The sequence below is a fragment of the Toxoplasma gondii genome, chromosome Ib (genome assembly GCF_000006565.2).
Source record: "Toxoplasma gondii ME49 chromosome Ib, whole genome shotgun sequence".
NCBI lineage: Eukaryota > Apicomplexa > Conoidasida > Eucoccidiorida > Sarcocystidae > Toxoplasma > Toxoplasma gondii.
The window spans coordinates 575,175-595,121 of NC_031468.1; the positions used below are offsets into that span (position 1 = coordinate 575,175).

The 19,947-nt window shown below is 57.6% G+C and overlaps 3 protein-coding genes across 3 annotated transcripts; 1 reads left to right on the forward strand and 2 right to left on the reverse strand.

Annotated features, from left to right (window-relative positions):
* On the reverse strand, positions 1-14,770 carry TGME49_208070 (inositol polyphosphate kinase). The gene is made up of 6 exons (XM_002369569.2): positions 11,482-14,770; positions 10,953-11,019; positions 10,689-10,790; positions 10,082-10,222; positions 5,191-9,424; positions 1-4,466 (listed from the first exon to the last, which is right to left on the reverse strand). Exons 1-6 carry the CDS (start codon positions 12,694-12,696, stop codon positions 1,670-1,672), a joined length of 8,556 nt encoding a protein of 2,851 aa, XP_002369610.1. The 5' UTR covers positions 12,697-14,770; the 3' UTR covers positions 1-1,669.
* A 214-nt stretch (positions 14,771-14,984) lies between these two features.
* TGME49_208080 (hypothetical protein) lies at positions 14,985-16,004 on the reverse strand (the record flags this gene model as incomplete). Its single annotated transcript, XM_002369570.2, has 2 exons — positions 14,985-15,397; positions 15,988-16,004. 2 exons carry the CDS (start codon positions 16,002-16,004, stop codon positions 15,040-15,042), a joined length of 375 nt encoding a protein of 124 aa, XP_002369611.1. The 3' UTR covers positions 14,985-15,039.
* A 122-nt stretch (positions 16,005-16,126) lies between these two features.
* TGME49_208090 (5-formyltetrahydrofolate cyclo-ligase) lies at positions 16,127-19,945 on the forward strand (the record flags this gene model as incomplete). Its single annotated transcript, XM_018779412.1, has 5 exons — positions 16,127-16,718; positions 16,953-17,195; positions 17,605-17,783; positions 18,328-18,528; positions 18,975-19,945. 5 exons carry the CDS (start codon positions 16,127-16,129, stop codon positions 19,179-19,181), a joined length of 1,422 nt encoding a protein of 473 aa, XP_018638493.1. The 3' UTR covers positions 19,182-19,945.
* Between the last annotated feature and the right edge of the window lie 2 nt (positions 19,946-19,947).

The window sequence follows — 19,947 nt, forward strand, 5'->3', positions numbered from 1 at the left end:
CGGAGACACTCAAGTCTAAGTGATCGTGTATAGATGCATGCAGTGAGTGCAGGCAAAACAGCCACGAAATAGACGGCGGCGCTGTGATAATGAAACCCAAGAAGTACATGGTTTTCTGTAAGGCTGGAAAGTACATGGTTTTCTGTGAGGCTGGAAAGTACATGGTATTCTGTAATGCTGGATACTAAATGGTTCTCTGACGATGTGAGACTCTTTCGGGAGAAGAGGGAGAAGTGACGGAGAAACAACAGAATCTCTTTCTCCCCTTCGACTCAGAAAGACGGCCAGAAGACACAAACGAAGCACAGAGAAAAAGAGAAAGAGAACGAGAGACGGGAGAAAGATGGAGAGACGGACAAGAAAGAGGAACCCAAGGCAGGAGAGAGACGAAAGTAGAAACCTGGATGGTACGTCGGCCACAGTGTGAGACACTTCGACCGAAACGATGATTGTTTACATAAAAACACAGATTGTCTTCACTGCATGTTTTTATAAAATATCCGTATAGCCTCGACTGCACCACGGAAGGCGACTCCCCGTTTTCGCGGGCACAACGCGGAGCCTCCCCCAAGGACATTGAGAGGACGTTTGTAAAATACATACAGAGAGAGCGCATGCGTCGCACTCTTGGTCGCGAAACCGCGTCGCCAGAGCGAAGCAGCTGAATGCATGCAGGGCCTCTCACACTAGCGTGGAAGCCGAGACAATCGAGTTCTCAGATGGATTTCGATCCTGCCAGAGTGTACGTCAGAAGCAAGTTAAACTGTACAAGCCACTGGCTGTCCGCGTTTTATCGAAACTCAAAAGAACGGCAGCGGAGTGCAGAGTCTTCTCTCTACAGGACGTTCAGTGAACCTCCACCGGAAGAGTAGGCGCATCTCACAGACACCCTACAGAAAGTCAAAACGGCCTTCCCCTCTGTGTGGCGAAGGCTCCTCTCGATAAAGTCTCTCGTCTTCATCGGCGATTTCGCACGTCAACTTTTTCCGACTTCCCCTCGACAGCGTTTCTCCCCCCCCCCCCCCCCCCCGTGGCTGTTTGCATTTACAGAATGCATGTCTGGAATTCCCTCCCTGTCTCCTTCCTCTCCGTTCCAGAAAAAACCTCTTCCTTCATCCTCTGCCCTCTTCTCACTCTATCCCTCGCCCCGCGTCTGGTCTGGCGGCAGCTTTATGAGGCCTGTCGCCTAAAAGCGAATTCTCTGCACACGGGGATCCGAGATGCTCTACGTGAGAGATCTTCTCTTGGTGCATGTCTTCCCTGCAAAAGTCCATTTCTTGTTTCCTCTCTCGCTTTGCCTGAACTGCATGCATCGTGGCGTCCGATCCCCAGAGCAGAAGGAGCCTCGCGCCGAAACCCAGACAATCTGCCTGTGACCTCATCGCTGCATGCGCCTCTTCCTCGCTGAGTTCACCCTGAGCTCTTGTCCCGCATTGCCCTTCAAACGTCGTCGACGTCGACTCCTTTCTCTAGCGTGAGAGCATGCGACAGGGTACAGAAACCGTTACGAGACTCTTGAGACGGCCGTCGCCAAGCGCGCCATGCTTCACAGAGAGAGCACGTTACATGGAAGAGAAATGAAAGGAAGACTCTTGGAACGGATATTCCTCCTCGCGAAATCTGTTTCAAGTTCCGCCTTCGCCATCTCTGTCTGCCCGTTTACTGTGTGCTACACATCGTAGACGCCTGCCTCCCGTTTGTCGTCCGCCTCTGTCGAGGAAGGAAGGCCCACCCCACACGAAAGCCCTTGGCTGTCTCCTGGATCCGCCCAGACCTGCTCGCGCGCTGCATTCACTGCCGTCTCCTGTCGCACGCCGAGTCCGAATCCCAAGCCAACTCTAAGCGAGTCGACTCCCAGGGCCAGAGCCGGCCACCCCACAGAGGCGACAGCTGCGTCTCTCTCAGAGGGCTGAGTGCTCGTTTCCAAACGAGGAACTCTCGACGCGCAGCTTCCCCCAACCCCTCCGCCTTGGTCCGTTTTCCTGATCTCTGTGGACTTCTCCGATCTCAGTGCCTCGTCTGGCTCCTTCTCTCCATCTCTCCAACTGGTCCTTGAAAGGTTGGCGCAACAAGACGCTGGTCTGGGAGCTTCGGCCGCGGCCTGCGAAGCCACGGGCGTTCCACGCTCCCTCGGCTCGACTTGCTTGTCTCCGCTTGCCTTTCCTGTCTCGCTCGCGCGAACGGTCTCTGCGAACAGTCGCGAGGCGCCCCCATGCGTTTCCGGAGACGTCGGAGTTGCAGCTGCAAGAGGCGAAAGCCAATAGGAGAGTCCGGGCTCCGCAGGAAAGCGAGGGTCGAAGGCGACGGCGAATGGGTCCGCAGGGACGGCTGCCGAGGACAAAAGGACCTCATGGGGGAAAGAGGAGACAGAGTGTCTCCGTGGAACAGGGGGCAGCGACCCCACCAGAGGCTGGCGATAAGCCTTCACACGCGCAGCCTCGCGGCCTCGCAGTCTCCCGTGCTGTCTCCGGGCGCCGTCCCGCCGTCGCCTCCTCACGCGTCTGCTCAACCTGACCCCGCAGTCGCCGGCGTCGCCGGGGCCTCCAGGCCGCGGATCCGTGGAGTCCTGAGCTCCGTGAGCTCCCTGGGGCAGGAACCGGAAGGTGAAATTCGGAGGCTTTTTGTCGCCCGAGGTGGCGCCTGTAGCGGTGTTCTCAGCGAACTCGAAAAGCGGAAAAGGCGAAGAAGAGAGGGCAGGAGAGAGCTGCTCGCGAGCCGCTGAGTCACCTGCTCGACTCATGTCGACAGCTGTCTCTTCGCCTGAGTGCCGTGAACGGGCGGAGCCTTCGGGGAACGCGAACGAAGGAACGGGGAGGAACAGAGGATACTCGTGCGGCCCTGCATGCGCCTGAGGCACGGACGGCGGAGAGACCGAGAACGCGATGGGACGTTGAGTTCCAAGACCCGCGAACGCAGTCGGAGAGAACAAACGACGAAGAGGCAAGAGTGTCAAGTGGCGGCGAGCCGAGGAGAGAAATGGCGCGACTCTCGAACAGAAAAAACCAGGCGCATGCACCCCGTGACTTGGACTCGAGGGTCGCAGCCAAGGCGTTGAGGTGTACATCCACCAGCGCGAGGGCGAGGATACGAGTCGGGGATCTACGGCGAAGCGACGGGTCTCAAAGGATGGCTCGTTCCTCCCGCGCGACGCTGTTTCTCGGCCGTCACAGCGCGTCTCCTCCCAGGAGTTCTGTCCGTGGCTCCGCTCTCCTGGCACCTTGTTCTCTCCTTCGGTTCGCGTTCCTCCTTCAGACTCTCCCCTCCTCCCCGGCTCCTCTCGGCTTGCGTCCGCCCGTCTCCGCAACCTGGCCTGTTCGCGCCCAAGGCGACCGCGATCCCCGCGCGAGTCCGATGAAGCACCAGGGCCCCCTCGTTTCTCTCGCCTTTCCCCTCGACAAGCGCGACGCGGTTCTTTGCCCCCCGAATCCCTCGACTCCTGCAAACTCCCTTCTTCCCCTCTGTCTTTCTCCTCAGCGAGAGGCGTTCGCTGGCCCAGCTGCCTCTCTTTCAAACCGTCGTGTCGCCCATCGCCCTCGGCGCGCTGCGGGTCCTCCCCCCGCGACTCCGGCCCTCTCGATCGCCCCGCGGGTGCGGCGCGTCCCTGTCCCTCTGCTTCTCGATCCTCATCCTGTTCGTCCGATACGCGTGCGAGCGGCGTCTCTTCACTGCTGCCGAGAGAACTCTGTCGCGAGAGTTCAGAACTGTCCCCGCGCCTGCACCGCGCCTCGCCCCTCTGTCGGCGGCCGCGTCTCTGGCCTGCGTCGGCCGCCGCGGGTCTCCTCGACGGCCCGGGCCTCTGAAGTCGTCTGAAGCCTCCAAACCCCCCACTCAGGTCGCTACCGGAAGGCAGGCGTCGCTCGTCCTCGCTGTCGCTACTCGACACAAAAGCGCGCAGACTGCGCCCCTGGCGATGGCGCGTCTTTTGCGCTGTACATACACCCGACGCGGCGTACGTGCACCTGGTCTTCTGCGCGACGGGCGCAGCCTTGCCGTGGGCCTTCGCAACGTCGTCGCCAGCGTCGTAGCCGGTGTCGTCATGGGAGGCAGCGGCTCGCGGGAAGAGGGCCTCGTCTTCGTCTCCCGAGGAGAAGGAAGACGAGAACTCGGCATCTGTCGCGCCTCTCTGCTGGTCTCTTCGCCGGTCCCCCTCAGACCCCGGCGAGGAGAAGGCGCCTGCCTCCCCGGCCGTCGTCTCCACAGCCACCTCGGCGGCGCCCGCGAGATCTTCCTCCCGCGCCTCCCTGGCGTCGAGGAATCCGTCTTCGTCGCTCTCAGAGTCGCTGTCGAAGTCCGAAGACTCCGACAATTCTGAGTCAGTGAGATAGCCGAGAAAAGACTGCAGCCAGTGTCGGTGGTGCGCCTTCACCGCGTAGAGAACTGCGGGGAAACCCATCCAGTCGCAGAAGGACACCGAAGCCGGGTGCCCGTCGTTCAGTCGCCGCAGATTTGGAGCTGACAGCGACCGCCTGCAGGGAAGGTGAAGCAAGGAACAGCGGAACAGGGAGGAACCGCGATATAACGCAGATACGGAGGTACGTGTGAAAACGCTTTGACTCGGAAAGAAAAGGGAACACCCGCGAATGCGCAACTCGATAAACTTCGACCTGATGGCGCAGAAATAGTTGCCAGGGTTCAGGTGTACATACACCCCGGCGAAAGGTGGGTGACAGAGAGGAGGACTGCCAACTAAGTTCCTAGGAACAGCAGTTCGTCTTCCAGGGAAAGGTGTGTAAGGCCCGAAGGGAGACACAGATTCCTGGACTTTTTCATGTTTTTTTCTCGACCCTTCGACCGATGCCGAGTGTGAACAAGACCCGTCTTCTCCCGAGTCACGCGTCGAACACTGTCTGTCTACGATTGGAGAGAAGCACCACAAGGACGGCTGGTTCCCGATGGAGACAGCCGAGGCGCAGTCAAGCGGAACGAAGACACGGGCACCGGGAGAGAACGGTTGAGTGACGTGGAGGAGCAGGAAGCATGCCTCGACAAGTGGGCGGCAAAACCTTTTTTTACAGCACAATCGGGAACCTCACAGTCTCGATTTCAAGACCAGCCCACTCGCTGACATCTCCCTGCGAGAGCGAGGCGGCAAAGTAGGTCCTCGCTGACCAAATGGGTTCCACGGAAGACCTGGAGTTCTCAAAGACCAGTCTTGTCTACACGCATGAAGGCAGCGCCGCGAAGACTCACCTAAAGAAGGCAGTGGGGACGAAGGGACATTCGTCGTTCCTCGTTTCGCGAGACGAAGCGTCGCCCTCGCCAAGCGCATGCAGCCCCACTGGGAGCTCCGGATGCAGTTCTGAGGAAGGGAGACGCCGGGAGAGAGCGACGCCCACGGGCGCCGCGGTGAGGGGCGAAGAGGCGGGACAAGTGGCGAGCGGGGCCGAGAGGAAGAAAGGCGGAAGCGACGGAGAGAGAGAAGGCGAGAGCGCGGGAGAAAGTGTAGCAGGCACAAGAGGAAACGCGACCTGACGCGGTGAGTTCGACTCGTGAGACGGCCCTCCACGAACGGGCACTGAGGGGGATAAACGCGGAGATTCGCGACGCTGACTCTCCAGTTCCTTCTTCTCTTCATGAAGGCGCCTGTCGTCTCGTCGCCTTACGGCCTCGTGTTCCTTCGTCTCTTTCCCGTCTCCGAAGACGACTTCCTTCCCTCTTCTTCCTCTTCGCAAGTCTTCTCTGTCTTTTTTATCTTCGTTTTCTTCTCTTCCTTTGTCTTCTCTTCCCGCGCTTTCTCCTCGTTCTACTTGTCTCCGTATTTCGGTCTCGGGAGTAACCAGGCGTGAGGCGGAGGGTCTGTCTCTTTGCTCTCCTTGGTCTTTTACGGGAGTGCATGCAGCTGCGTTCTGCAGAGTGTCCCCGGCGCTGCTCGCCTGGGCCCTTTCGTGATAGGAGACTTGGCTGTCGACTCCTTTCGCCTCGGTTTCTGCCCTCAATTGGAACTGTGGACTTCTCTCTGATTCAACCTCTCTGGCTTCGCCCTCGTCACCCTTAATGTCGACAGACTCGCTCCCGTTCTCGACCTTCTCTCCGAGACGGAGGCTTCCCGCGTCACCGTTATCGTGCACCGCACTTCCGAAAGCCTCAGTCTGAGTGGATGCAGTTCTTGTCTCCTTTTCTCTTCCTTCCTGAAGTGTCTCTTTGTCCCCGAAAAGCGTCGCTCCATTCGCCCCTCTGGCAACCTTTGTAAGTCCCTCTCCACTTTTTCCCTCGCACGCTTGTTTCCTCTCCTTGGAGTTCCGCTCCAGCGCTTGGTCATCAATCCCTGTTTCCTCTCTCTCCGTCACGCGCGCCACCAGTCCTTCTTCCCTGCTCGGTAGCCCTGCTCGTGTCTCCATTTGTTGTCTCCGAGCCCCGTCTCCGACTGTGCGTCTCTCTTCTCTTTCGTCTCCCTCTCTTCTGTTCTCCCCTGCAGTGTTCGGTGTCCCTTTTACGTGTCTCTTCTCACCCGCATCGTCGCTCGCATTCTGATCTTCTTTTCGGTCTCCGTCACGAGTTTTTTTCTCCTTTGCCTCTCCCACATAGTCGCCTGAATTCCTGGATTTCCACGCATCCTTGTCCCTCCGGCTGTCCTCCGCCGAAGCCGCAGTCGCCCCTTCTCCCTGCCTGCCTGGCGTCCCCCACCGCTCGCGGGCCTCCGGCGACCGGTCTCGTTCTTCTGTGATCTTCTCTCGCATTCTTTCTTCCTTCTTGAGAAGTATGTGTGTCTCTTCTCGCCCCGCGTCTCCATGTACAAGCTCGTCTCTCGCTTCTGGCTGTCTCTCTCCTTCTGCGTCTGTTGAAGAAGCCTCCCGCCCACCCTTCGACGCACCGGTGTCTCCTCGAGGGGACAGAGGCCTCCCGTCCTCGGCATGTCGCTCCAAAAGGGAGAAGAGCCTGCGTCCGCACAGGGCGAACGGCGACACCCTCCCGGAGAACGATGGAGACACCGGAGACAGGTGCGAGACGGACGAAGCAGGAGCCTCGCCCTCCCCCACAAGGGCAGACACAGGCGCCGCCGCGTCTCTGCGTTCCACAGGCGCATGCACGGCGCCAGGTGAAAAAGCCAGCGGGGGCGCGACAGAAGAAGAGACAGAAACTGCTGCAAATGAGGGATGACCGGGAGCAAAAGTAGAGGAAACAGAGGCAGAGCAAGAAGCAGCCGAGGAAGACGACGAAGAGGAAGGAGAGGAAGAAGAAGTAGCACATTCAGCCTTGGAAGGAGACGGACAGGAGGCGGCGACAGACATCGAAGAAGATGCTTCTGGAAGACACACGAAACTGTCAGCGTCGCCGACGCCAAACGCATCACTCGAGGAAAGGCGAACCGCGGCCAAGTGATCAGATCCGACCAGGTGTCCAGACACCGCATCCCTCCCCGACGTCTCTGAGGCGGAGGAGCCGCGTCTTAGCGAAAGTGACATCTTGGCTGGAGGCCCTGCAAGGCGCGCATGCAGTGGACTGACCCCTGGCGACTTCGGTCCCTCGTCATCTTCCGCTGGAGCCGCGGGCACCGGAAGTTCTGACGCCTTTCCCCCCCACGGATCGGCGTGCATTTCCCCGACTGAACGATCAGGATTTTGCCCCTCCCTCTCGGCGCTGTCCACGCCGGTTTCGGTGTCTTCTTGCAGTGTCTCCTCGTGCGTCCGTCCGGTCTCCGCCTCGCCTGGGAGCGTCTCGACCTCCATCGTGGTCCTGTTGACACCTTGCGTGGACGTCGCGCTGGACATGAAGTCTGTCGGTGCTTCCAGCTTCCCCGCAAAGAGGCCAAGAGAGTCGCCTTTCTCTCTCCTGCTTGCGGGCCTGTGTGTCTCCTCGCGCAGGCTCTCCACTGCCGCGCGCCGGCAGATTCGGCGTCGCGTTTTCGCGGCCTTCGACCGGTCGCGCCCGATACCTTCGTCTCCTTCAACCTTGTCTCCCGGCCGCGGCTGCCTTGCACGAGAGGCCGGGCCTCGTGTCTCCTCGATCGAGGCGGAGCGTCGAAGCTTCCGCGTCCCTCCAAGGCCCAGCCGGCGCCTGTCCCTGGAAGAGATAAGTGCGGCGTCTCCCGCCGAGTCCTCTCGGAAGGCCATTTTTCGCCCACGGGGGGGCGCCAGCCGCTTCTCTTCTCGTGGGGTCGGGTGTCCAGAGACGCTGGAGGGGCATGCCGCCGCGCCTCTGAGCGAAAGGTGCATGCATCGCACAGTCGTCCTGGGGAGATGAGGAGGCGAGGGCGGGGGCGAGGGCAAAGGCAGCGGTGGCGAAACACAAGGCGGCGCGGGGAGAACGCTCGTCTCTGCCTCCGGTTCAACGGTCGGAGCGGTGGAGCGGGGGCCTCGAACCTTCTCCACCACGGTACAGACGGGGAGCTCCGACGCGCTGTCGGGCCCCGAGGAAGACTCTGCATGCGCTGCACGCGATGCATGCGAGCGCAACTGTTCTTGAGGAGGGGAGGGGTGGACATCTGAGAAACAAGGATGTCCGCGCTTCGACAGAAGCCGTTTCCTTGAAACTGCAGATTCGAAGTTAGACGCGCTGTCGCTGGAGTCAAGCCATTTCTCGCCCTCTTGCCGCCGCCTGCGGTCCATGTCGACGTGGGCAGGCGCGGAGCGAGGAGAGTAGTCATGTGCATCTCCGCTTCTGAGGACGCGACCCCCTTCGGCCGGCTCCTGTTCGCGGGCTGTACATACACCTGACAGGCCTTCAGGTGTACCGGCGGCCTCGGCCGCCAAAAACTGGGCGCGACTCCTGTAGGCCTTCTCAGACGTCTGGACCGTCGCGCGGCCCGGTTGCGTTAAACGTAAACCCTCTGGGTTCCTCGTCTCTTTCGAGACCGTTCGTCCTTCTTCGTCCGGATGTTCAGACACCGCAGAGTCCCCGTTACGAGGCAGTTTCGGTGCGGAGAAGAACTGCGCCTCTCCCGTCTGGAGAAGCCTTCGTTTGCTGGCTTTCTCTGTCTTTTCTTCTTCTCGAGGCTCCGAGATCCGCGAATCTAAAATCTCCACGCGCCTGCTGCTGCATGTGCGGGAATCGCTAATGTTTCGAGGACGAAACAAACCCTCTTCGCGCTGGTGCCCCGACGAACTCTCCAACTCCTCAGACATCCGCCGCGGCGTGCGACCCGCCCCCGAGGTGCCCCGGAGAGCCTTCGCCGCGCGCGGGCCTTCCGCGGAGTCTAGACACCGCAGCTCGGCGTCTCCTTCTCGCCCCTCCCGCGGTGCTCCTGCGCTGTCGCTAAGTCCGACAGCCTGCGCGGAAGGGCCCGCTGCGACGGCTGGAGGCAACTGACAAACCGCAGGCTTCGAGCCCCCGCCCGGAAGCGGCTGCGCTGACCCGGACAGCAGCCCAGGTGTATACACACCCGGGGCTGGGAGAGGAGCCGCTGTTGCGGACGCCAGGAGCGCATGCAAGCCGTCCATGAGATTTCGAAGCCCAAACAAGTACTCTTCGTCCGGTGCTGGGTTATCTGACACACAAGCAAGCCGCAACGACACAGAGGAACGGTCGCACCTCCAGAGAGCGCGAGAGTCTGAGGAGGAAGCAAAGGAGGAAAGGTACAGGAAGCGGCACACAGGCGGGTCCCGGCTGGAGCTGTGAAAGAGAGACCTTCTTCGCCTGTGTGACTCAACAACAGTCGCAATGAGCACAGAGAGCCGGGACATGCGTTCCATGGCGCGACGACATGACGCTCGCAAGCGGTGTGTGTACACCGGAATGTCTACGGACGTGCGAAAGATGTGAGAAGGCTGAGTCCGCGTAGAATCGAGAAACATGAAGTGGATGCTAATGCCGATTTGCAATTGGGAGCAACGCGCATCAAAAGGCTCAATCCTGTCACAAGCGTAGCCACAGGCACTTGCACGGAGGTACATGCATGTGTATCTGTTGAGAGACAGATAGAAGAATGTACAGAGAGAAATATGGAGATAGATAGAATCGAGAATAGAGTTGGGTACAGACCGATAGGCGCAGGTAGAACGATACAGACAGATCGGCGCACGACTACGGAAGTGGAGGGAAACGAATACATCCTTGGGCGGATATTGGTGAGTATGTGTAGACGTTGTTTTTCGTGGTAAGAGCCCGGACGAAAACGGGTGAAACGAAGCTCGGTGAGGCTCACCTCTGAGGTAGATGGTGTTTGCGAAATCGATCATGCGAATGTCGAGGGAATTCTTTCTCTCTTCCGGGTCGTTAAGGCCGCCGTCGTAGACCCAGAGCAGCGACGACGACCAGAACCGATAGTGCTTCAGCTGGGAGACGCCTGAGACAGAGAGACAGAACATCATCCCAGAAGAAACCTTTTAATGCGAGTGACAGCGGTACTGGATACACTACGCCGGGGACGAGACCGACATGGGGAGCGCCCCGGTGTCGCAGGATGTTGCTGTTCAACACCCTTCACACGTCGTTGGCAGCCCAGCGGGGTGAGGGGGTGCGGCAATAACAGAGAGCTTTCGAGAGACGAGAAGAAAGGCCTTCCAGCGAGAACACCGTCTGTGCCGATCGGCGAGGAGACACGGAGGCGGTCGGAACGAAAAAAGCGAACAGAGAGGAAGCGGGGACCGGCGAGCGTCCGGCTTTCTGATTCACACACGCCAGCCGACGAGAGAAGAAGCACACACAAACATGCTTTGAAGAAGCGCTTCCATGCATACAGGAACGCGACTGGGACGGCGACGAGAGACCGACATGGTCCAGCGAAACCAAAACGCGAAGACGAGTCTTACAGGTGTAGAACATGTCGAGTTTTTCCAGCAGAACGGGGATCAGCTCCACGTACAGCGTGCACCCATTCCAGAACCACTGCCGGATCGCATTCGGCACTCTCTCTGCAGGCGCACAACGCAGCGACCAGGGCGGGGGCGTACAGTCAGGTACAGTCACCGAACCCACTTGATTTTCAACCTAGCAAGTGCAACCCATGAACTCGAAACACACTGACGGGGACGCGTAGTGGTCCTCGGTCTGGCCCCTCGGCCGCCGCCGCATACCTTTTGTCAGTTTTCTGCCCCAGTACTTATCGCGGTAGCACAGCGTGTCAGACTTCTTGTTGTAGAACTGAGCGCAGGACAGGCAAAACGCAGAGAGTGCATGCGGGAGAAAGAAACGAACAGACAGCAGGGACGCGACGTCACAGCGAGACCAAAGGGAAGAACGAGAAAGGCGGTCGTGGTGGCACCGCACTCGACGCATCCATGCAGACACGATTGAGCGCTTCCTACAGAACAATTCTTGAGACGTTTCTGGCCCTTTGCTTCTACGTTCGAAGGCCTGGTTGTCGAGGTGCCACACACACACAGAGACTCGCACGGGGGCTCAACACATCGCGCTCTCTTCTCGTCTCTCTCTGTCTCTCGCGTTCGTCCTCCATAATGTGTGTTTCTCTTCTCTCCCACTTTGTCAACCCTTCTCTCTCTCTTCTCTTGTTCTTTTCTCTCTCTTCTCTTGCTCTTCTCTCTCTCCTCCCTCGTTTTCCACCTCTCCTTCTCTGTCCGGCGCGTGTATCAGCCGTTCGTTCACCTGACAGCCGCAGAGCCGGAAGCCCAGTTCGTGGCTGGTGGTCTTGAGGCTCTTCTCGAGCTGTCTCTTCTCCTTCTCGGGCGACGCGCCGACCTTCCGCTGGCGCTTCCCCATCTTGATGTCCAGCACGCAAGGCTTCTTGAAGCCGTAGACCAAGTCCTCCAGCACAATGTGCCGCAGCTTCTCACTCACTGCCGGCCCGCGGCCCCCACCTCCCGTCGACGACGACGATGACGATGACGATGAAGAGGAAAGTGAGGAAGAAGAAGATGACGATGAGGAAGAGGAAGAAGATGCCGACGACGAAGAAGAGGGTACCGGTTGAGACACGAGAAGCAATTCATGACCTTCATTGAGGCGAACGGGGGACTCAGACGGTCGCGACGGACCTGGGGCAGTCAGGGACCAGTGTTGGACGCTCTCGAAGGTTCGAGGGGTCCCGATGCACCGCTCTTCCGTACCTGCATGCACCGTAGCTCGGCCGTCCTCGGCAGAACTCTCTGGAAACTTGCGGGAGAGTGTGAAGAGGTCCGAAGAGGTCGACAGAGACGCCTCTACAGAAGAGCGCCTCCCTTTATGCTCCTCTTTGCTGCCGAAGCTACCTCCGACATTGGGGTCACTGCCACCCCACAGCGCGGCGGAAGGCCCCGCGCAAAATCCATCTTTTTCTCTCGCTTTCTCGACAGGCGACGCGTGACGCGTTCCATCCTCTTCTCGCCTTCTTCTCTCTTCCGTTTCACCTGGGCTTGCCTCACCCGCGCCTCCCCTTCCTTCTAGCGGCTCTCTTACATCCCCGACAGTCGCCTCGCCTGGGCAACGAGCCGCAGAAGAGGGCAAGGAAGAAGAGGAAGAAGACGACGGCGAAGACAAGAGAGAAGAAGACGCGGAAGAAGACGCGGAAGAAGACGAAGAGGAGGAAGAAGCGATGAGTTCACTGCTGTCGGGTACAGCAGCGGGGGCGGCGCAGGCAGGTTCCTCAACCCTCTGGAACTCTGCTCGAAGACAAAGTTCAGTGACGCCGTAGTAGTGGGGGACGAATTTTTTGAGGATATGGAGAGGGCCGGACTCTGCGTTGGACGCACCCAAAGCTGCGAGCTTCTCGTAAAAGCAATACTCGTTTTCTATGAGTGGCTTGTACACCTTGGAGGAGTCCTTCGGCTTCATCAACCGCGAGTGGCCGCCCACCTGGTGTCTGTACGCCTCGATGACCCTCATGATGGCAGCGCGCGCTCACGGGCCCCGCATGGAGGCCGCGAGGCAGACGCCCGGGGGCGGTGTGTGGAGAGACAAAATTGCCCAGTGCCTTGATCAACGAGTTTGGAGTGTAACGACACCGCAGTCTCTGCCCAAGAAGGTTCTCAGCTTCGTGGCTCGGCAGTCGCCCGAGAGCCGGCAGGAACGAGGCGAGCATGCAGCGCTCTGGAACCTCGCGCGTAGACACCTGGTTGGGTTTCGAGCGAGAATCGATAGCGACAAGCCTGGACGCAGAACGGTTTGTACCTGCCTTACTCTTCCATTTGCGCTAGCAAGTCTCTGTTCGCAGCTTGTATCGATGCATGCACGGGTCCACTGCTTCCTGCCATCGAGTATCGCACCGTGCAGACTGCCTCCCAGCCCCCAGCAGAACCGCCGTCTGCTTCCGCGCGACACACCCGCCTCCGCGATCTTTCTGCAAGCACAGGAGCAACAAAGCGGGGAGTCCTCGACACGGATGCGCCTGTGCGTCTCGTTGTCGAGAGAGAATTCGCGAAGCAGCCAGTCCGAGAAAAGAGCTCGCACGCGCCTTCGAACGGCGAGACGGCGAGCGCCGCACATCCGCGAGCTCGGCTGTATGTACAGAGACCCTCGGGAGAGAGGCACTGGGGAAAGGCGGGACCGGGCGAAGGTCAAGAAGGCACCTGCATAGAAGGCGGTCTGAGAAGATTGTAGCCCTTCGTCGATTTGCTGGCCAGCACTGCGCGCGGCTCGAGAAACCGGACGCCTGGCGAAGAAACAAGACGGCGGGACTCGACCACGAGGAGACAGAATCGTCGACGCATGTGTCAAGGGACTCTCGCCTCGAAAGCAAAAAGCGAAAGAAGACAGGAAGAGTCTAGAGAAGGAATGGGCCCAGACAGTCAGCCGCCGAGTGGGAGGAGCGGATCGGCAGCGAAGGGAAACCAAGACAGAGAAATCCGATTGGTACACCGCAGAGACGCGCCGCAAAACGACACAAAACCTATAGGCGGCCACCCATCCAGAAGAGAAAGCGGACGATACGAAAGGCCAGAGCCGGAAAAGAAACGCAGAGAAACTCCTTCACCGCCGTCGGACGAAGCCCACCTACGACGGTTGCAGAGGAACGAGTCTGAAGCGGCCTGTCTCTTCGGGTGTACGTACACCTGAGACAACACCTCCCGCGGGCAGGCAGAGGCCGCGGCAAGTTCAGGTGTACATACATGCAAACATCCGAGTTTCCGACGGCAAGAAGCGTGAAGGCGCTCTCCGTCAGGCCAAGTGTGCGTTTTCTAGCGGGTGGCAGGCTGTGCCAGCGGCCGCGCAGGGGCACCTGAGCCGTGCCTGCGCTTTCCACTGAAAACGGAACGGATCCGCACAAGAATTTCAGCGAGAATTCGCGCAGAAACCCGCGGTTCCTTGCCGCCTCTCAGCCGGGGTGTTGAGTGCGACGACACCGCGGTAGGCGGCCTTTCACCCCGCGCCGTAGAGGTCGAGGAAGCGCACAGAAATCGCGTCGATGAAGACGCGTCCCGGGGGGCTTCAACGCAGCGAAAGGCCGGCTAAACGCACAGAGAAACTGTCGGGAACCACAGGCGCTGCGGAGCCCAGCGTGAACCTGCAAAGAGCGCTACGTCGGTGCGCGGTTCCTTGCAAGAGAAGACAGAGTCGAAAGACAGCCGAGAAACGCTGGCGTTCGGAAAAGCCATTTGGGAGCACTTTCGCGGCGAGCATCGGTTCCTGGTGCCGGTACAGACTTCGTTTTTGCTGGCTTTTTTGAAGTCACGCCGGCCGCATGCACACGCAGGCACGAGGGGCTGAGCGGCCACACACGAGAGCGTTGCACGCCTTTCGGAGACTTGGGCCGCCGAACGAGGAACGCAGGGGTTTCTCGCAGAGAGATTACCGGCAAGTGCCACGGACGAAGCTTGAAGAAGCTGGGGAAGCCGGCGCTCCCCTCCTCCTCGCCGATCTCGAGCGTGCTCCTCGGCAGGCGGACTGGAAAGCCGCGCCGCAGAAGGCCGGAAAGACGAGGGCGAAAACAGGGAGAGAAAATCAAACGAAGGTGTGCGCAGAACCGCCAGACTGAGCGCTGTTCGGAAGGACTCGTCTCGAGTCTCTCGCCGCAGTGCAAAAGTGCTCGCAGGAGTGGCGGCATGCGCGAAAAATCACGCATGTGTTGAGCTCGCCGACCTCGTTTCTCCTGACTTGGGAAAGAAGACACAAGACACAAGGCAAGAAAGAATTCGAGAGAGTTGAAGGCGTAGAGACGTAAAGGAAGTTCACCAGGAAAGATTCCGGATAAAAGAACTTTTTTCTTCGCAAGCCTCGAAGATTCCAATCTCAAACAGCTGCAGTGCTGCCATTGCTCCGACACCCACCGCAACAGGCGCATCGACACTTCGTCTTCGTCCTCTCCTTCTTGTCCTTCTCCTTCTTGTCCTTCTCCTTCTTGTCCTTCTCCTTCTTGTCCTTCTTCTTCTCCTTCTTGTCCTTCTCCTTCTTGTCCTTCTCCCCACTCACTTTCTGCTCTTCCTTCTCTTTCTTTTCTCTCTCTGCGTTTCCCTCCTCCTTCTCCTCCGTGCTCACGCCGCCGCCTCGGTCCTCGCCGAGGCGCAAGACAGCCCCAGGGGAGGAGAGGCTCCAGCAGCGCGCGTCGAGAGAAGAGAAAGATCGACATACCACATAGGCCAGCAATTCTCTGAAGGGGAAGAACGAGACAATAACTCGCGAGGCGGAGACGCGCGCCTTCGGCCTTCACTGCCTCTTCTTCTCGTGGTGTTGGGAGCTCAGCGAGGGTGCAGCGTGGAAGGAAAGGGAACAGGAGAGGCTGGACGAAAGAAGAGAGAGCGAGAGCCAGCTCCGAAAACCAAGCAGGCTTGGAGGAAAGTCTTGGTGGCAGGCTTCCTCCAGCTTCAGTGGGGTGGGTGTATCGCGTGCAGAAGCCGCGTTCGGGAGCCTCTGACTTCTACCAGGCCCACTGGCGTGTCTCCACTCCTTCCTGCAGGGCCGCGGCAGGTCGATTTCCTCAAGATCGCCAGGCAGCGCGGCCGGTGCTCTTTGAGAAGAGCATGCGCCTTGTCTTGGAGCGTTCTTTCGGGGGAAAGTGAATTTCGAGCACTCCGAGTCGGGAAACTCGCACCCGGTGGACCGCTGGAGTGCACCTTGAAGGGGGCGCCTAAAAAGGACTCCGGCTCCTTTTCGTGGCTTCCAAGTGCAGTGCGTAGACAGCGGGGCGCATGCGATCTGCTTGCACAAACACCCTCTTCGTCCAATCTAAAGACAACTAACGACTCTCGTGTGACCATCTGTCTTGCCGCCGAGCGCTTCCTCATTGTGCGACTTTTCAGAGAGTTTTTTCCTTTCCTCGTTTTGCGGCGTAGATGTTCCTCCACGCGCGTGGAAGTCTCTGGATTCCTCCTCAGTCTTTATGTTCTCGTGGGCAGCGCTACGCACCTCAACAGCCTTCACGTTACACTCTCCCCAAGGCGTTTGTTTCCTCCTTTATGAAAGAGCTCGTTTTCTCCCATTGGCAGTCGCCTTCTCTCCTCCAACTGACGTTTCCCGCTCTGGTTGCCCTCTCTCCTTTCCGTTTGTGGCCACAATGGCCTTCTCTGCGAAGGCGGTGTTGGGGGCCTCTCTGTCGGTCCGGGAGGCGAAGCGCGCGCTGAGGCAAGTTCTCCTGAACCGTCGCAACAGTCTCCACCGGGCGCGGCTTGTACGCGCGCAGAGCCGCACGCGTTTGGCGCAAGTGTGCGAGAGCGAGAAGGAAAATGGCAGAAACTGCATGCAGGCGCCAGACGCGGTCTCGGACCTGCATGCGTCGGAGACGATGGGGAAGAGGAGTGCCGGCGCCTCTGCGGCCTCGCCGTGTGTGAACGCTGAAGGCGGGGACCGCGGACGAGACACAAGCCAAAGAGGAAGGAGTGGGGAGGAAGAAGGCGTTCTCGTCTCTCGCGGGCTCAGTGAATTTGTGGAAAAGCATGTGGGTGCTGGCCCCGTGTCGCCTTTCCTCAGTGCAGGTCCGTCTCCGTATTCTTCCTCTTCTTTCCAGTCGCTTCCTTCTTCTCAGTCTTCTTCTCCTGCTTCTACCACCCAGTGTTCCTCTCACTCTTCCTCTCCACCTACCTGTTTCCTTCCTTCATCGTCTCCTCCTTCCCCCTCGGTCTCTTCCTCTCCCGCCTCGTCTCGGCATTTGTCCCCGTCCTCTTCACTCTCTCCGTCCCCTTCTCTCTCTCTCGCTGCATCCCCTTCAGTCTCTCCGTCGTTTGGAGTGCCCGCTGCTTCGAGTTTTTCTCCACTGCCTGAATTCCCCAACTGCATGCGCGCTGGCGGGATGGGTGCCGTAAGCCCTGACCGCGACACGGACATGCAGTTTGCCAAGGAAGAACAGGGAGAAGAAGGTGAAGAGAGAAGAAGGAAGATGAGAGGTCGCTTTCAGGACTTGCTTGGAGCAGTTTATCCTCAAATTGTTCACCTTGATGGACAGCTTCGCGCAGGTAGGGAGTCTTCGCGTGCACTGCTGTCGTCTGGCCTTCGTCTGTCGCCGTTGCTCTCTTCCACGTTCAATCCGGCCCCCTCTCTCCCCGTACCTCCCTCTCTCCTGTCATACAGATATACGTGTACTTTCATGCTTATGTATATATATATATATATACATATACTGATATGAAGAAGTCGATAGAAGTATGATTTTATTTGAACATGTGCATATTAGGCGTAGGTAACCATCGTCATGAGGATACTTCGACATCAGGATAGCTAGGCACACACGTATATATATATATATATATATATATATATATATATATATTTGTCTTTTTACTTATTTCAATGTCAAAGCGTCGTGTACATTTTTATGTTCCCTTTGTGTGCTGTTTGATTGTTTATTTTGGGTGACTTCACTAGGCAAGCGTCCGCTGGTCGTGAGCGGCTACTCGCCGATCGGAAGCGAGTTGGACAGCACATTTCTTCTGAGTCTCGCAGAGTCCCTGGGGCATGCATGCGCTCTCCCTTGCATCGAAGAGAAACGAGCGCCTCTCACCTTCCGGCAGTGGTTCTGTGGGATGCCGCTCGTCCCCGGAAAGGTCGGCCTCCACAAGCAACACAGAACACTACGTTAAGAGGGAATCCGTCAAGGCCCGGCGGTGTAGAATTACTTGCATATATGCATACGTAGACGTAGAGATATTTGTAGGTAGTTATGTATACGGGCATCTACACCTTGAATATGGCTTCAGTTATGAGATACAGACAACCAAGTTCTTTATGATTGCTGTACACCCCATTGGACTGCTTAAGACAGGTACAAGTGTTGGATTTCAATAACCTACTGCATTAAGGTTGTTTCACATCGGTTATGTTCTAGGCGTTTCGCTCACGGATTCAGTGTCCAGGACGACCTGGCTCTTAATAGCGATTCTGTTTTCCAGCTTCCAAATAAACTGCATATTAAAATAAGCGCATATAAACTCGTCTTAAACACTCCGCTATCAAATATAACCGTATGCTCCTGAATGTCACGGCACAAGCTGTAAACAAAGGACTCCTTAACTTAAACTAAGGAGTCGAGAAGGCAAAACCAAATCATTGAGAGTGTGTGTTACGGAGCTGCGGCGCTTCTCTTTACAGTTCAACATCCCGGCTCCGCAGCCGGATTGTCGGCATCCTGTCGTTGAGCCGGATGTGGTGCTGGTCCCGCTTCTCGGCTTTGATCGCCTGGGCCGACGTCTCGGCTACGGCGGGGGGTATTACGATCGCACGCTTTGCGAGCTGCGAAGAAGAAGAGGCACTCACGGTTCGCCTCGGAGAATGAACGAGAGAGACAGTTTCGTAAGTTCTAAGAAAGATCCCTGGCTCGCGCAATACGCAGCTCACACGCTCTTCAACCATGGACTGGCAGGCCGTACATCCGACGCTACACCTTTCTGGGGTCTCCCTGCGTCGTTTTCTCACTTTTCTTCTTGCCTACGGCCTGTCGATCCCCATCTTCCGTTCTTTCCTCTGTTTACCCCAGACTGTTCTTCTGCTCCCCGCCGTTTTCTTCCTCTTCTCTCTCGTCTCTCTCTTCGTCTTCTTGCTCAGTCCGCTCTTCCTCTCTCTTTCCTTCTTCGCGTCTCCTCTCTCTTCGCTTTTTTCTCTTTTCTTTCTCTCTTCTTTTCTCTCTGCTCCTCTCTCTTCTTTCATCTTGCATGCTCCCTCTCGCTCTAGACACCGTTTTCCGTTTCTTCTTGTGCTTTGCCTCTGCTCGCTTGTTCTCTCGCGCGGCGTCCCTGCAGGGCCCAGTCGGACCACTCTCGGAGCGGCTTCTCGCGGCGCAGCCTCCGCGATACGCCACAGTGCCTCTCTTGGTTTGTGGGGTCGCGTTTGACTGTCAAGAAGTCGATGAAATTCCGACGGAAGGATTCGACCAGCCGCTGGACTGCGTCCTCCTCGAAAATGACCTGAAACTGTTTTCCCCCGAACTTGCAGACAAATTCCAGTAGAGCCGAGCCAGCGGCAGAAGCCAGTTCAAACAGACATGCAAATAAATGCAGAGATATGTATCTGTGTATTTGAATAGGCAGAACAGGAGGCATCAAAATGAACACCTTTATTCAAAAAATGCATGTGTATGCGTATATATATATATATATATATATATGGAGAAATGTGGAAAGGAGTACAGATTTGTGTCCCTCGGATAGCATTATCATTCGTCGTTTGTCCATCAGCAAGGAGCAAACGCTTTCTCCGTTCTGGGGGTCTTCTTCGAAGTGCTGCTTTCGCATACGAACGATCCAGCGCATGGACCAGCTGGGGCTCGGAAGTTCTTTTGCCGTCTGTCTGCCCTGTCGAGGCACTCTGCCGTGGAAACATGCATGTGTATGCAGTTGCGGAATGCCAATGTCAAGGAATGCATCTGCAGCGGACTTCGTGTGGTCTCCGCCGTCCCCAAACTCAATGCCTCCGCATAGCCCTCTCAACATCTATTTACATACATAAATAATACAGATATGCATATATCTTTTTACATATTATGTATATATACATCATAATATGTAAATATATATATATATATATATATATATGTATATGTCTATTATGTGTCTGTGCATGCAAGTGAGCGGTTGGCTGCACGGAAAACTAGTATATACTTGCTTTGTGCCTTTGGGTGTGTGTGTCTCGTCTATTTTCCATTGCCTCGTGGAACAAGAAGAGCCGAAGGCTCTCCTGAAGTTTGGGCGGTGAAGCTGTGGAGGGAGGCCTGTT